Source organism: Hyperolius riggenbachi, chromosome 2, assembly GCF_040937935.1.
Source record: "Hyperolius riggenbachi isolate aHypRig1 chromosome 2, aHypRig1.pri, whole genome shotgun sequence".
NCBI classification, from domain to species: Eukaryota; Metazoa; Chordata; class Amphibia; order Anura; family Hyperoliidae; genus Hyperolius; species Hyperolius riggenbachi.
The window spans coordinates 269,714,250-269,730,660 of NC_090647.1; the positions used below are offsets into that span (position 1 = coordinate 269,714,250).

Here is a 16,411-nt window from a genome sequence, read left to right on the forward strand (position 1 = left end):
GCGTCTCTCCCCTCACCTAGTGCCAGTATTTTTCACTACAATATCAGCCATAAAGACCCCCCCCCCCTTCCTCGAAACACCCCCTCCGATCTATTTGAGAAAAAGTAAAGATTTCTCATGGGAAAAGGGGTATCAGCTAGTGATAGGGAGGAAATGCAATCCTGGGTTACAGTTCCTCTTTAAGTCATATTAATACATTTTTCTGGCCATAATCCACAGCCTGGGTTTTGTTAAACATTAAAATGTTATTTTTGTGCCCTACTCTTCATTGTAACCAAGCAAAGTGTTTTGTATTTGTGCAGCATCTGTGAACGTGTCACTCCTCGCCTGTCACATGCCAACTCCGCTGTTGTCCTTTCTGCGGTGAAGGTTCTGATGAAGTTCCTGGAACTGCTGCCTAAAGACTCCGATTATTACACCATGCTACTCAAGAAGCTTGCACCCCCCTTAGTCACTCTGTTATCTGGAGAGCCTGAAGTCCAGTATGTGGCGCTAAGAAACATCAATCTCATTGTCCAAAAAAGGTAATCATGTTTATGTCAGTCTTTTTGTGAATCTTATTTTTTTAATTAATTCTCTTTTCTGTAAACCTTGAATGTATCTCTTGTTAAAGGGAACCCGAGGTGAGCGGGGTATGGAGACTGACATGCTTATTTTCTTTTAAATAATGCAAGTTGCCTGCCTGTTCTTCTGATTATCTGCCTATTGTTAAAGAGGAAATAAATATGGCAGCTTCCATGGATCTCACCACTCAGGCTCCTTTTTAATAATCAAAATGTTGGCACACCAAAAGTAAAAGGTGAAACTGTCCTAAGAAAAATTTCCCTTTATGCGGACGACGTCCTGTTATACCTAGAAGACTCAGGCCCCTCTCTATCTGCTGCTCTAGAAATGGTCGACTACTTTGGAAAATGGTCAGGTCTAAAAACAAACAAACTAAAGTCGATTCTTTTCCCGTTAGACAATGACCTCCCTTTTTACTCTAACTCCAATTTAACCCTGCAACGGTCTAACAAATTCACATACCTAGGTATTATAATTAAAAAAGACCCTAAAGAGTTCTTGGCCAATAACTTTATACCAATAATTAGAAAAGTCAAGGACAAATGCAATATATGGCAGGACCTGCCCCTGACCCTTATTGGAAGAGTCAATGCGATAAAAATGATGTTGCTCCCCAAATTTACATACATATTTCGTAACTCCCCAGTCTGGATTCCCAAGAAATTCTTTACCGAGATAAATAAAATCCTTTCACCATTCATATGGTCCAACAAACTTCCACGAATATCACAAAAAATAATAGAACTACCAACGAGGGAGGGGGGATTGGCTATGCCAAACTTTTTTTTACTATTACTTGGCATCTGTACTGGTTAGTATAAGGTGGTGGTTCTCCCGTAACGAACTTAACCCTGCGGTGGTAATAGAAGCAGCCATTATGGGCTCGTACGAAGCCCTCCTAAACTTGCCCTTTAGAGGCCCCAACTCCTCCCCCAAAATTACTACTGTTATGAAAACCCCTATAAAAGCGTGGCAATATCTCCATCGCAAGCTAGCAATCACTAACAGGTGGTCCCCCTACACCCCATTGTGGGGCAATCCCAATATTCCCCAATTCTCCACTGTGCCCAACCCGGCAATCTGGGCTTGGTACGGTATAAAAATATTAAAGGATATTGCCCCAAATGGAACCCTGCTTCCCTTTTCCGACCTCAAAGCACTAAATAACCTACCTAACTACATGGGTTTTAGATATTGCCAGCTATCACACGCAGCTAGAGCCCAATTCGGTGGGGAGAGGATTCTGATTGAATCTGACCCAGTTGAAGCCTTGCTTATCACAGAGCGCCTCGATAAACCACTATCTGATATTTATGCAGAACTTATCGCTCAAATGGGACATAGCACAGACAAACTCTACAGACAATGGGAACAGGATCTCGGGGAGATAGATGAGGAGGAGTGGGAGGAGGTGGTGGCTAGGGGCTCGTCGGTCCTGATCTCGTCCAGGGACAGGTTGATTCAGCTCAAATACCTACATAGGGTATACTACACACCGGTAAGACTACACAAAATAAATGTCTCACACTCAAACCTATGTACTAGATGTCACTCGGCAGAAGGAAGTTTCCTACATATGTTCTGGTCGTGCCCAGCATTGAATAGGTATTGGGACCAAATAGAGAAAGTTATAAGCACTGTGCTAGATCTCCCATTTACATTAGACATTAAAATGGCTATGCTGGGCATATTCAACAAAGGTAACTATAGTAAATATAAAATAGCAATGATCTATTCATTATGCCATATAGCCAGAAAGATAATTCTAGTTCACTGGAACCAACCTACCATACCTACTAAGACTGAATGGATCAACATGGTTAATAAAATGCTTCCGCTATGCAAGATGACATATACAAGTAGGAACTGCCCCAATAAATTTGACAATATCTGGTCCAGATGGTGCGACAAATACTGTAGGAGTGTGATGACTGATTTCTAGATCTACGCTGCTGGGATGAGAACTCTGATAGGATTCATGAGTTGAGACAAGAGGTAACACACCTAATCATAACTCAATAAATGTTCTAAAAAGACGAACTCTACGGAATCTGATCCTATATGTGGTTGGAGTGGGCCTCGGGGAAATGGTGGTGAGGTGCTGGTGGGCCCTGATGGGCGGAGGATGAGTGGCCGGGGTGACATATGCACTTATTAAGTGCTAGTGATATCATTCCCTACATTTGTGAAATGAAAGTCCTCAGCGGGCGGAATATGGTAAATAGATTATGTAATACTGTTCAAACATAAAAGTCGCAATGGTAATGTAATGCTTCATTATACCGCTACTATAGTTACAACCTAAGATACGACATCTACATTGAAATAAGTGATGACCTTTCTTCTTCTCCTTCCTTCTCCCCCTGCGACTCTCTCCGCGGGGGATCTATTCTTCTCTCCTCTTAAGTCATAATATTGAAACAATGACCTAATTGTTTAGTTGAAGTTGATGATTGGACCCATATGGTCCTACAATACGTTAAGTGTATTGTTTTTGATCGTAACTGTTTTTCTGTATTAAAATTGAAAACTTCAATAAAAATTTACCTGTTAAAAAAAAAGAAACTGTCCTAAGGCTGCCCTGCAACCGAAATTGCAGACAATCAAAAAGATTCTTATAGGTCCCATGCTAACTTACTGCCGATTAAAAAAAAACGTGACCTTTACAGGTTCATTTGCACTATGTAATTTGTGATGCAATGAGATTGCAATGCAACGGAGTCGAGAGGTCGCACTGTGCGGTACAACCTTACGGTAAGACATGCAGTACAATGAAGGTATGCCTCACTGCCACTGTAAATACATGCAATACCCAGTTAACACACATCATATAAACTCCTATTATAAACGCCTGCTTACTCCAACTATAAACGCCTGCTTAGCCGAACTACAGCAATGGATGAGTGACAACTGGCTTTGATTAAATGCAGATAAAACTTAAGTCCTGCTGATTGGAGGGCAATGCATGACAACAAAACAACTTCACTTGCAGTCCTCATCAATGGGAATAAGAGGCACATAGCTACACGGCTTTGAGCATGTGCGTAGCCTGGGAGTTCTAATTGATGGGGATGTAAACTTACATCTCTGCTGTGTTGAAATCATCCTATTTTCACCTGAAGAACCTTGCAAAAATTAAGCACCTCATCCCCCCAGAAGATCTGCCAGCCTTAGTTCATGCCTTCATTACATCCTGACTGGACTATTGTAATGCTCTCTACAACGGCCTTCCAGAAAAGGACTTGTACCACCTACAGCACTCCCTTCACTGGCTACCTATAAAATGGAGGATCCTATTTAAGATAGGCCTACTGACGTTTAAATCACTACATAATCTGCGCCCTGGATACATGAAAGAAATGTTACAGCTGCGTAGTAATCCCCGCATTCTCAGATCCACAGGTTCTAATAATCTAGTCATACCCCGAGTCCACCTGAAATCTTTTGGTCCCAGAGCCTTCTGTCATGCTGCTCCCACATTATGGAACTCCTTACCTCAGCAGATCAGAACAGCTCCATCTCCGGACGTGGTTAAATCCAGACTGAAAACCCACCTGTTCAGTTTGGCATTTGCAGGAAATATAGTTTTTGTTGTGTTAATACTACATCTGAGAGAGCGTAAGTGCTTTGAGTCCTATGCACCGCACTTCACCTAATGTGAAAGCCACGTTAAGTAAAAAGGAAATCCTTGAAAGGATTAAATCTTATTAAAATAAAAAAAAGAAATCCTTGAAAGCATTAAATCTTATTAAAATAAAGCAGTAATAGGTACTAGTCGAGTTCCATAAAAATAAAGTGATCAGACTTTGCACTGCTAATAGAGGTTCATAAACTATTGGGGTCGGTGTCCATCAGTTGATGCAAAAATAAAAAATGATGATGGCTCAAGGTAAAATTCCACCTGCTCACCGGCTTTGTGTGTATGTTTGTGTGTTTTACTGTGTCATAGGAAAGAACATTTCCAAAGTTCCAACTCTGTTTTGTGTTTATAACAAGAATAGAAGCGGAAGCATTTATTTAATAAAATTGTATTGAAGTTTTTAATGCTTTTATGTATACATGCCGGTACTATTTTGGATTTGTAACACCTAGCTCTTTTCTATAATCCAGGCCAGAGATTTTGAAGCAGGAAATCAAGGTGTTCTTTGTCAAGTACAATGATCCAATTTATGTGAAACTGGAGAAATTGGATATTATGATAAGACTGGCATCGCAGGCCAACATTGCTCAGGTCAGTGTCACTGTGGGCTCTTATTCTGAGTACTGTCGTTCACTGTCTCAGGTTTTCATTCTGATTTGTTTCCAATAATACTTCCTTTCCATCCTTGGGAAGTGTACATGCTGAGGTTAGAAGGCATAGAAAAAAATATTGTCCATTTACCATGTATAGTATCACAGTTGGTTTCAAATGTGTAATACGCAAAACTATTCAGATTACCAATGTACCGGTAATCCTGCTGACACTGGAATATGTCATTAGAGAAAACCTAAAGTGAAAATAAACTGGTGAGATAAACACTTGTATCTATAATGCTATTATTATTATTTATTCTTTTTACAAAGACGATAAATAGGGATACATCCTATGCTAACAAGGGGTGGCAGCAATGATAGTCATAATCAAAAGTAGGCCTTTTCTGGAATTCTATAGTCATAGTTTGCATTAAAGGGTTAAAAATATATCTCAACAGGTTTGACTGTCAAAAGTGGAATATAATGTTTGTTCAGCTCCAATATAGAGAAATCAGAACATTTTGACTGTTTCATCTGTTCCTTGCTCTTACAAGTGTTTTCCTTCACCTACGCAGGAATTTATGAGCTCTGATTAGTTATCTGGGAAAATTACCCTGTTACGAGTACTTATCATTTGGGTGCCGGGCAGTTGGGCGCAGGGCGTACCGAATGACGGCTGCCACTAATCTCCCTGGCAGCATCAAATACTTTTCCACCTCCGAGTTGTCACAATTCGGGGTCTAGCAACTGCAGGATCCCCGAATTCCCAATACGCGGGGTACGCAGCATAGCATTGCTGTATGACAGCGCCCAGCCGTGCGCTGAAATAACCTACTTTGTGTTTCTTTTTAAGTAGGCTGCTGTTGTAACACACTTTTAGAGCCCTGTGCCTACATGCAGTTATTTTATCTTCTGTATTTTCTCCCAGGAGATATTTTTTCATCTTCTTTACAAAGTTACTTTTCAGCACTTTGAAATTGAAAAAGTACTAAAAAGTAGGTGGTAAATAAATATCACACCTATTTTGAGTATTTTTTATTTCTTGCTGGTGGCTTAAAATGTATTTTATTTCTAAAGTTTGAGAATATACTGCCATGGAGAAAAGATAATTGAATAGGGGCACTGATTTCTAAAACCTTCTAGTGAGAAAATTGAAAAGGCTAGCTATATGTAGAAATTGGATTGTACAATCACATGCTTAACGCCTCATGTTATATGTCATTTCAAGTACCATTTAAGTCCGGGAGGAACTGAGAAATGGAGATGGTGTTCTACTTGATAAACCACACCTTTCCTGATTCTATCCCATCAATTACTGTGAGCTGTGCCCAAAATGTGTGAGAACCTCAGACCTTGAGGATTGGAGTTGGACATCCCTGCTTTAAAGGACTTCTGAGGCGAGGAGAAAACAAATCAGTTTTACTTACCTGGGTTTTTTTCCAACCCATAGAAGTCATTTGGGTCCCTTGCCACTGCTCTGGTCCTCTCCGGTGTCCTGCTGGCAGTCTCTAAGGATCACCGACCCCCAATGAATCGGCGTCTTCTGCGCATGCACGTACAAACACCCTTGCATGAACGCGCCAATGTGATCGGGAGTGTGCTCTGTCTGCGCAGTGTGCTCCTAATAATGTGGGCACATTTTTGTGTGGGGAGGCCGCAGAAGACACCAACCCTTCAGGGGTTGACAATCCTTAGAGACTGCCAGCAAGACACTGGAGAGGACCGGAGTGGCAGCAAGGGACTCAAATGACTTCTAGGGGCTGGAAGAAGCCCCAGGTAAGTAAAACTGCATTCCTTTACTTGTCTCGGGAGTCCTTAAGTGAAAGAATTAAGCACATTGGTTTAACATTTATTGTGCTTTGTTTGTTCTGAAAGAAGTTAAGCTACTTCTATGATGATGTAGCTTTAACTGATCTCCACAAAATGTTGAAATCGGGAACCATGGCTGGGTAGTATAATTTTTGTGTGGCACCACTATCTGGCTTTTGGTCTATTGTAAGAAGCTCATTCACTAATGATCCACAAGTGCGGGAAATGCTGTGTATTTTTTTTTATTGGGATTTGTACTAGCGAAGAAGTCGTTGGGACCTTTAAGTTTGTAAATACCTCTGTTGCTTGTACCAGTGTGAAGACCACATATACAGCCTCTGGGGTTTTCTACACCTTCAAATAACTTTTCATAGGAGTGTGAAAGCAGCCCATTGGAATTTCTGTTTCATTAGTAATGATTATTAAAGGTGCGACAGCAACATGATGAGAGAAATACATCCTACTAAGAATTGGCCTGTATTTCTGTTCTTTTTTTCCCCTCACTGTAAAGTTTAAGAATTAATGTATAAAGTGGATCAGCACTAATGGATAATGTCGACGTGCAGTGATCGCCCCTGGAGTGCACAGGGATGTCCAAGCAAATAAGTTGTCAGGATCCGCACAGTCTAAAATCTCCTTTTATTTTAGCTTTTTTAAAATTTCACTGTAGGCATAAAATATGTGTATCACACCGCCATGATGCACAGCGTTTCAGAATAGCTCTTTCTTCAGATAGCGTCAGACACACACTCACAGTGTGTCTGACGCTATTTGAAGAAAGCGCTATTCTGAAACGCTGTACGTCATGGCGGTGTGATACACCTATTTTATGCCTACAATGAAATTTAAAAAAAGCTAAAATAAAAGAAGATTTTAGATGGTGCGGATCCTGACAACTTATTTGTAAAGTTTAAGAAAACATGGCTCTACCTTTCTCTGCTGTCGAATAGTAGCGTGATTCTCACTGACTGCTAATTACATAATGATAAATCTATTTAGCTAAAGCTTGCCACACACTTATAGACCAATCCCTCTCAAATTGGAATCTGATAAGGGAGGGATCGATTCCTACCACACACAACATATTGATTTTCAATAGATTTCAGCAGGAATCCTTTGTTCAACCAGATCAAGCTGTTCAACCACAGTTGTTGTCCAAGATATTTCATCAAAATCTATATTGGTGGTTGAAACTATTGTTTTTTTCAGCTTTTATAAAGACTCAGTTAATCAGAGCTATTGCTTATGTAGTCCCAGGCACTATGTAACTGGGGAAAACTTCTCTGCATCATTTTCTGCTCGTATTATGTAAATGCAACCTCTCTAGGCTGTGCCGCATTAGACATATGCTTCAGGCAGGGAGGCTGTGTTATCTTGATAAGGTCTTACAATGCCTTACAAGCCATTCCCCACAGCACACTCCAGTTATGCCCACAGCAGTACCTTGCCATAGATTGGTCGTATTATAACTGATGGAGAGCTGCAATCTGAATTCTGATGTTATTAAAATCCCACTGTTTATCCTAACTCTGTTTTATGAATGAAAGGAGCACATTCAGTGCTGCAGCCTAGCAACTAGGAATTGCCTTCCCTACATCATAATTATTACCATCTAATTTATATAAAGCGTTGTGCAGTTTGCTGCATAGTCCCAAATAATGACTCACAATCTATTCAATTTTAATTATATCAGCGAGCTCGGCGCCTCTGATCACAGAGGCGCCGAGCTCGCTGATATAATACAGGTGCTGTGACTTCTACTGTATTTTGCCTGAGGAAGCGGGATGTATGGCCCGTGAAACGCGTTGCATTGTTTTTTGGAGTTCCGAATAAATTGTTGACTGTCTGAATCGCAGTCCTTGCCTGTGTCTGTTTGGAGGGGGTAAGACCACCGCTGCCTCCTCTGTTTAACCAGTTGGTTTTTTAAGTTCATTTAATTACCTTTTATTCTTTTAGCGCCTCTGTATCTTGTACACTACATTGAGTCCACCCTGGGTGGAGGGTTGTTACCCTATTTTCCTGTCTACAGAGAGCGACTTTTTATTCCTGAGTGGGGTCAGGATTGTTCTCCCCACCTGCCTATACAGTGGTTGCCTATTGGTAACCCTGGTTTGTAAGTATAATTTTAACTTCTCATTTATTTTGTTGTCCCCAAGACAAATTACACTATTGGGGCTCTTGGTGTCCCTCTGCTTTATTCAATTTTAATATTTTTCAATGAATGGCCTGTGAGGCATGCAAAACTTTTTTTTTTTTTTCAGCGGTTGCAGACTTTGTCAATGAAGACTAAGAGCTTGTTTTAGAATATTCATGTTGCATCTTATGTGTACTCTAGGTTACTTTATTCAGCACATCTTCCTTCATCATATTATTGTACTGAAAATCTCCTATGAGCCATCTGATATCATTCATTCAGTCCATCACTGTTATTTTTTTTTTTTTTAAGACGTTATATATCATTGCCTTTTAGACCTTGTAGAGTTTTTAAAGCTACCATGATCCTTCCCTAGACCCTTATGCCTGCAACCCACTAGCAGCACTTTTCTAAGCCTTTTGTAAGCGCTTGTGATTTTTTTTTTTTTTTTTTTTTAATCCCCAATTGCATTCCATTAGCAAGAGTTTTTCAAATGACAAGCCCCCAGAAAAGTGCTGCTAGTGGGTCCCGGGCCTTACTTTGTTTTGTAAAAATAAAATAAAAAATATGCAATAATATTAAAATGGAGGTGTCAGGACCCCCAGCACTCACTTTCTGGAAATCTCCAGTAAATACATCTCTTAGCTTGGGTAACGCAACATACTTTCTAGTAAGATGCCTTTAGACATTTGACTACATATGCTCATTGTGGTTAGTTCATTCTGAGGCAAAAAATGAATTTAACCCATTTTGAAATAAGGTTGTAACATAACAAAATGTGGAAAAACTGATGTGCTGTGAATACTTTCTGGATGCACTGTATGTGTCTGCATTGTATACACTTGTACAAGGAAGTGCAAACACCACAATAACCACTGAGCGCTCTCCAGCATCCTATTTTTCAAATGAGCAATGCTGACAGGGAGGTAAGTATTCTTATTCTACAAAAATGTTTATAACAACCTTGTTTTGTAGACCTTGGTGTTTGGTCAGTTGACTACGAGCTTGGCTGTTTTTCCACATAATCAGCTTCAGATTGAAGCATTGCATCGCAATATTTTCACTTTGCCTCCTTTTGTGCCTACTGCGAGGAGATATGGACCAAACTGTCAATCTCTTAGCTAGTGAATCTGGGATTGAGAGTCTGGCAGTGCATTACCCAAGAGTTCAGTTTGTTTTTTCAGTAAAGCAGCAGGATTTGTAATTTTATATGATCAATGGGATGCTGTTGTTTCTGAGTTGATGCAAAGTTGCTTGCAATTTGTATGCAGATTGGATGGAGACCAATCCAATTCCGCTGCAACTGTGTTTTATTGGTTCAGTTTCAGTCCGCATACAAATTGCATACATTTTTTCTCAAAGCAAAAAATATGTGCAATTGATTAATCTCTCTGCAGCAAAGGACCACAGGTGTGAGAAGAGAAGTTGTGTCAGTTAGACACCTCGCCAGGTGTACAATCGTATCAATCTGGGACTCCTTTCCTACTCTGCACTTCTGACCGACTAGGGCAGTAATGACTAACCTTGGCACTTTAGCTGTGATAAAACTACAAATCCCATCATGCCTTTGCCTCCCCGAGTTATTCAGAGTATTGCAATGCCTCATGGGACTTGTAGTTCCACCACAGCTGGAGTGCCAAGGTCCATCACTGGACTAGGAGATATTAAATAACAGCAATTTCAGGCGCTTTTTTCTGCATTAAGTGCATTGAGAATTTTATTCTTCTGAGATAGAAGTAAGGGGTAGAAAAAAGTTACAATATTTGCTATAGTTCCCCTTTGCACAAAGCCTCCTAGTGGCATCTGTTATAGAAAGTGAATATGAAAACTCAGTCCTGAGGTATAGGACTGAGAGCATGCATACGTCAATAGCCATCAATCTGTCTGCACACGTTATCATGAATACAAGAATTTTTATTAGTGCAGAAGTCAATTTGTGGATTCTGTTCTTTTTTTCTGGTAGGTGCTTGCTGAGCTAAAGGAATATGCTACGGAAGTAGACGTTGATTTTGTCAGGAAGGCGGTCCGTGCCATTGGAAGATGTGCCATCAAAGTTGAAGTAAGAGTCACATTTAACAATCTTATTACAGGCTTGCACATGTTTCATCAGGATTAGTGAGAGATCTTCCTTCACTTGATAAATGTTAAGCATGTAAACACCCCTGCAGTGCTTAAATGACCTCTGTCGTGAAAATCTTCAAATTTAAAATGCATGTAAACGTATACAAATAAGAAGTACATTTCTTCTGGAGTTAAATGAGCCATACATTACTTTTCTCCTATGTTGCTGTCACTTACAGTGAGTAGCAGAAATCTGACATTATCAACATATTTTGCACTAGCCCATCTTCTTATAGGGGGTTCTTAGGGTTTCCTTTATTTTTAAAAGCACTTAGTGAATGGCAGTTGCTCCATCCAACTGCCAAAAAAGTGTCCGGTGAGCAGGGAGGCTGGCCAGCGTCATTGTATAAAACTTTTTCAGGGAATGTCTTCATAAAGAATAAAGGCCATGCTGAGAATCTCCTATGGAGAGATGGACTAGCCCAAAACCTGTCGGTAATGTCACATTACTAATACTTACTGTAAGTGACAGCAACATAAGAGAAAAGTCATTTATGACTCATTTTACCCTGGTAGAAATGTACTTCTTATTTGTATGTGTTTTACATTTTAAGATTTTCATGACAGTTCCTCTTTAGGATGCTTCATCAAAGTGTAGGTAGGCATTTTGTTACTGCCAGCATCTTCCATTGTAATATATGATACAACATGAAGCAGGATAGACAAACAAATATGGATTTAAAAAAAAGGTTGTTAAAAAAATTGCATATATACATATAGATGAGACTGAAAAGTATGTATGATACCAAGGTACAATAGGCAAGGGTACCCTTTTTTTTTTTTTTACAAGATTACAGTCTAATGGGTACGTTTTTAAACTGCATATACACAAACAGACTTTTGCCGAGAAATCAGAAAATCCTCAGTATTCAAGCATTTTTTCCAAACATACTGTATGTGCAGCAAAGAGACCATTTTCGTTTTCCTTGTTACTGATATAGCAAGCCTCTTTTCCCTGTGAAAGTCCTTACAGGTTGTTGTCTTACCCAAAGGTGACATGGTGTTTCTGTTATAACAGCAAAACCATACATGGAATATAAACTGTCCAAGTATTGACAGTAGGACATGTATAAATGTGACTAAACTGAGTCCAAAGCTTACATGGGGTTGTTCCAGGAGGAGATCATATAAGCTCCATACTGAGAGTGTTTTGACCCAGATTTAAACCAGGGACTCCAGTGAAAGGCAAGGGTGACATCTACTATGCCAACATGGTCAGCCACATGGAAAAAGGAAACTATACCCTCTTCCTGTCTTCTTCCTGGTATTTCTCTGTAGCATGGGGGGAGTACCGGTTAAAGGATTGCAACAACGTGGCTGTACTTGTTAGGAGAAAAAGGGGATGTCAGTACCTGTTATAGGGGAAGGGGAGGTGGAGAGGAAATTACTCTACTTATCGCAACACGGTAGGGGGGATATCGCTTTATTAGTGGATGGGGGTAAAATGTAAGTAACTATTATATTTATTTCGGCGTAAAAGGAAATGGCTAAACTTGTTGGAGTGTGGCAAAGGAATCCGTTGCTTGTTATGGAATAAAACATGGTTAAATGTATTCTATGGGCAAGAATGGATGGATGGGGGGGTAGAGGAATATAGTTGTAGTGCTTATTCTCCGGTGGGGAGCAGTACCTATTTCCATTGGCAAATTATACTTGAACCCTCCTGTTTTACATATTTGGAGAATCCGATATTAGGATTTACGTGTACTTAGAATTAACTTGAGTTTAAGTGTATATGGTTAGTGAAAGCAGAGGGCAGAGCTACATATATTATGAAGGCTAGACACCACACACTGCTTCTACCTAATCCCTATGATTTCATGATGAGGCCCATTTATGTATACCATAAAAGTTTTTGACAGTAGATTCATAACCTATAAACACTTTCCTTTGTTATTATGAAATTGCTCGGTCCACCAGATACTTAACACTAGGCGATTACTGTAATTGACCTTATAAAATGTATAATTTACTCTTTTTTTACACGTAAACAGTATAATAATAGGTTATTAACTCTTTAAAGATGTAATCTGCCTGTCCATCTAGTTTTTCATCCAAGCATGCATCAACCACACATTGCCTGTAACAGCTCCAGTGTTTACCTTCTACTTCTCCTCTCCCATAGCAATCTGCAGAGAGATGTGTGAGCACTCTGCTTGACCTCATTCAGACTAAGGTCAATTATGTGGTACAAGAAGCCATTGTTGTCATCAGGGACATCTTCCGCAAGTACCCCAATAAGTATGTTTTCTTGTTGGTGAAACATTCTCAAAATATTCTAGAGGTATGCTTTACCATTAATTCGTTGCCTTTGTGTGTGACAGATATGAAAGCATTATTGCCACATTGTGTGAGAATCTCGACTCGCTGGATGAGCCCGATGCGCGAGCAGCCATGATCTGGATTGTGGGAGAATATGCAGAGCGTATTGATAACGCAGATGAGCTGCTGGAAAGCTTTTTGGAAGGATTCCATGATGAGAGTACACAGGTAATAATATGAAGTGCAGCTCATGACAAAATATTTTTTTTTTGTAGTTTTTGATAGTGATGAAGGGTAAGAAGTATTACGGTATTTTTTGTCGTTGTCCCTACTAAGGAAGAATCCCTTATGTCTTTCCTAGACAATAAATGTTATCATCCTGATTTAAAACTTCTTGCTAGATTACTTGTGTTACAGTTTGTGAGCTGAGGGACAGTATTTCCAAATGTGATACAGAAAGCAGTAAAATGTATGTTTTTGCAATAAGGTAGGGAGTCTCACACCATCTTTTAGGCATTTGTCACTGTCTGTGAGCCTGATGAGTTTTTCCTGCATTTTTTCTGTATAGGGGATTGATGGTTATTAGTGTTGGTGTTCAAATTCAGCATAGCTGATTGGAAACTACTGAATACTCCTGACTGCTGCTGTTCAGCATCAAACAAGTGGACAGTGTCGGGAGGAGTTCACTGGCTTGAGAATCGCACTGAGTTTCACATAACTCCAATGCTTCCTCCTTACAAACTGAACTCCCCCTGATCCTGTCCGCTTGTTCTGTGTTAAACAGCAGCATTCAGGAGTATTCAGGTGTTTTGAATGGACTATGCCAAATTCGAACACCAACACTGTTTACTTTGGTATGTACTCGAACACAAGCGCGCTGACACTTGGACGTGATATGATCTTAATACACCACCATGGTTCGGCTCCTCTCTCAATAAAAACACTATGGTACACAGAGGTAGTGCCACTCAGGGATAAAACCGTTCTCAATATTCCAGATATTATGAAAAGTCCACAACTATTCACAAAATTGACACAGTCACAGAGGTGGGGGACGACCTGGCAACTGTCTTGCTCATTGAAGATATCAGTGAATATTGCATTGGGAGACTGTCCATACTCCTAAAAACCTATCCTGTTAGTTTGATGAAAGACTGTCAATTTTGTGAATAGCTGTGGACTTCATAATATTTGGAATATTCAGGACTGTTTTATCCCTGAGTGGCGCTACCTCTGTGCACTAATGTTTACTTTGTCAGGAAGTGGGGAAACCTACTCTGCCCAGTCAGCAACAAAATCATCCTGCACAGTCACAAACTAAATAAAAAATAATAATTTAATTCCACTTTAAGATAACTTTTATGGCTATTAAGCTTGTGATTTTCTTGTATAGGTGGGGTTTGTGGGGACCTATTTTGTTCTGCATAATTTGCACATTTAAAATGTGTTTACTAAATGTACATGAAAATTGTTCAAGACGCTCTACATTTGCAATCATAGTGCTTGATATGTATAATTTTCCCTGTAGGTTCAGCTTACCCTTCTGACTGCCATTGTTAAACTGTTCCTGAAGAAGCCATCAGAGACACAAGAGTTGGTGCAGCAAGTTCTGAGTTTAGCTACGCAGGTATGGATGTGAAAATACAAGACAGTGTTTTCCTTTGATTACATACTCAGCAAAGTTCCAGTGTCTGCCTTCTTAAGAATTTGGCAGGATTGTGTTTCAAAGCATAGTAAGAAAGCTGTGGATTGAAATTGGTGTCCAAATACGAGATGTTTAAAGCCCTAGTTTAGCCTCCTATTTTGAAAGCGGGATTGTCAGCAATAAAGTCAAATTCCATTTAAACACCGCAATGTGTTTGTAATGCCAGAAATCTCACCCTGCAGTGCAAGCTCTCCAATCTATTCAGAACAGTCTCTGCTGTAGTTATCTTCTCTCAGTCACCCAGCCTCTATCCTATGCCATTGCCGACAAGAAAGCTTGTAATCTCCCCTCCCACATTCCTTCTGCTCACTGATTGGTCTGAGCACACTTCAGTGTGACAGGCTGAGGCTGCAACATGATCCTGTGCTCACACTTGTTTACAAGCAAGCCAGAGATGACAGAGCAGATTGGGGGAGAAAAGAAAAACACTTAAGGGAGGAAATGACATCAGGATTTAGCTTCACACTATGGGAAAAAGACATGACTGAAATCAAAATGTGGACAGTACAATAAATCTGTTTTGTAAGTAGATCAAGTATTTATCTACTTATGTATATGTTTTTTCCCTGGCATTGTATGGCTGATCCTCCTGCTTCAATGCAGATGGTACTTTATATACGTTGCACTTTTATACTTTTTGCAATACCTATATTGAAAGTTCCCATTTGGCTGCATCCCGTAACTCAACTCTTTATTTATTTATTTTTTTTGGTATGAATTTGTCGGTGCATTTTTATTGAACAAATTAGGTCTTTAGTTGTTGTCCAAACACCTTCTCTAATCTCATCATCAGCTACGTGAGGTACTCTGTGAGATGATTGTATTCTACTACCTCTTGTGAGGCCACATCTGGAGTATGGAATACTACTGGGAAGGCATTTACATTTTGAAACCATTTTAATAAATGGATTACTATGTAAATTAATCAAATTCTTTGAATGTCTCACTTACCAAGAAAACAGACAAAATTGGGTTTATTTATCTTGGATAAAAAGATAACTTAGAGATGTTCCTTTTTAAAAATGTATGACCCATTATTACTTTAAAGCCAAAGCAGTTGCTGATTACTGTAAGTTTATAAGCATTACTACTGGAAGCAGATTTCACAAGTTCAGAAATCCACTGTGTTGTTTTGCTTGCCTGTAGCAGTACATCTCTTCATATAGGCGTAAGAGCACTAGTGCCTTCATGGTTTTCAGTGAGCATGTTGCACACTTGCTCAATGCCCAACTCTTATAAGCTACAAATGTGTGTCCTCAATTAAACGATGCAGTGCCAGCTTAGTGATTGATACAAGTTCCCCACCATTTCTTGAACATAAAACTTAATATGAATGAGGGAGAGACAATGTTCGGCATCCTTCCACGTTTCTTGCACTAAATATGTTTAGCAATATTACCTTGCTTTGTCCTTAAGCAGCCTAGCTTATGAGTGCAGCTCACCATTTCCAAGTGCAACACGAGATTGCTCTTCTTCGGCAAGTAACCAGTTGAGCACGTGTTCTTTTTATGCTCATTGCCTCTTTCACTTCCTTTTGCCATTACCTTTTTGCCTCATGTTTTGTACTGTAATGCAGGGATGAT

The 16,411-nt window shown here is 39.7% G+C and overlaps 1 protein-coding gene across 2 annotated transcripts in view; it reads left to right on the top strand.

Annotated features, from left to right (window-relative positions):
* Nucleotides 1–16,411, top strand: part of AP2B1 (adaptor related protein complex 2 subunit beta 1) — a 168,772-nt gene that overhangs the window by 65,737 nt on the left and 86,624 nt on the right. For both annotated transcript variants that reach the window (XM_068268655.1, XM_068268656.1), the window contains exons 7-12: nt 303–524; nt 4,675–4,795; nt 10,704–10,799; nt 12,987–13,102; nt 13,186–13,351; nt 14,652–14,750. In XM_068268655.1, coding sequence (XP_068124756.1) covers nt 303–524; nt 4,675–4,795; nt 10,704–10,799; nt 12,987–13,102; nt 13,186–13,351; nt 14,652–14,750 — 820 coding nt within the window. The remainder of the gene's footprint in view (nt 1–302; nt 525–4,674; nt 4,796–10,703; nt 10,800–12,986; nt 13,103–13,185; nt 13,352–14,651; nt 14,751–16,411) is intronic.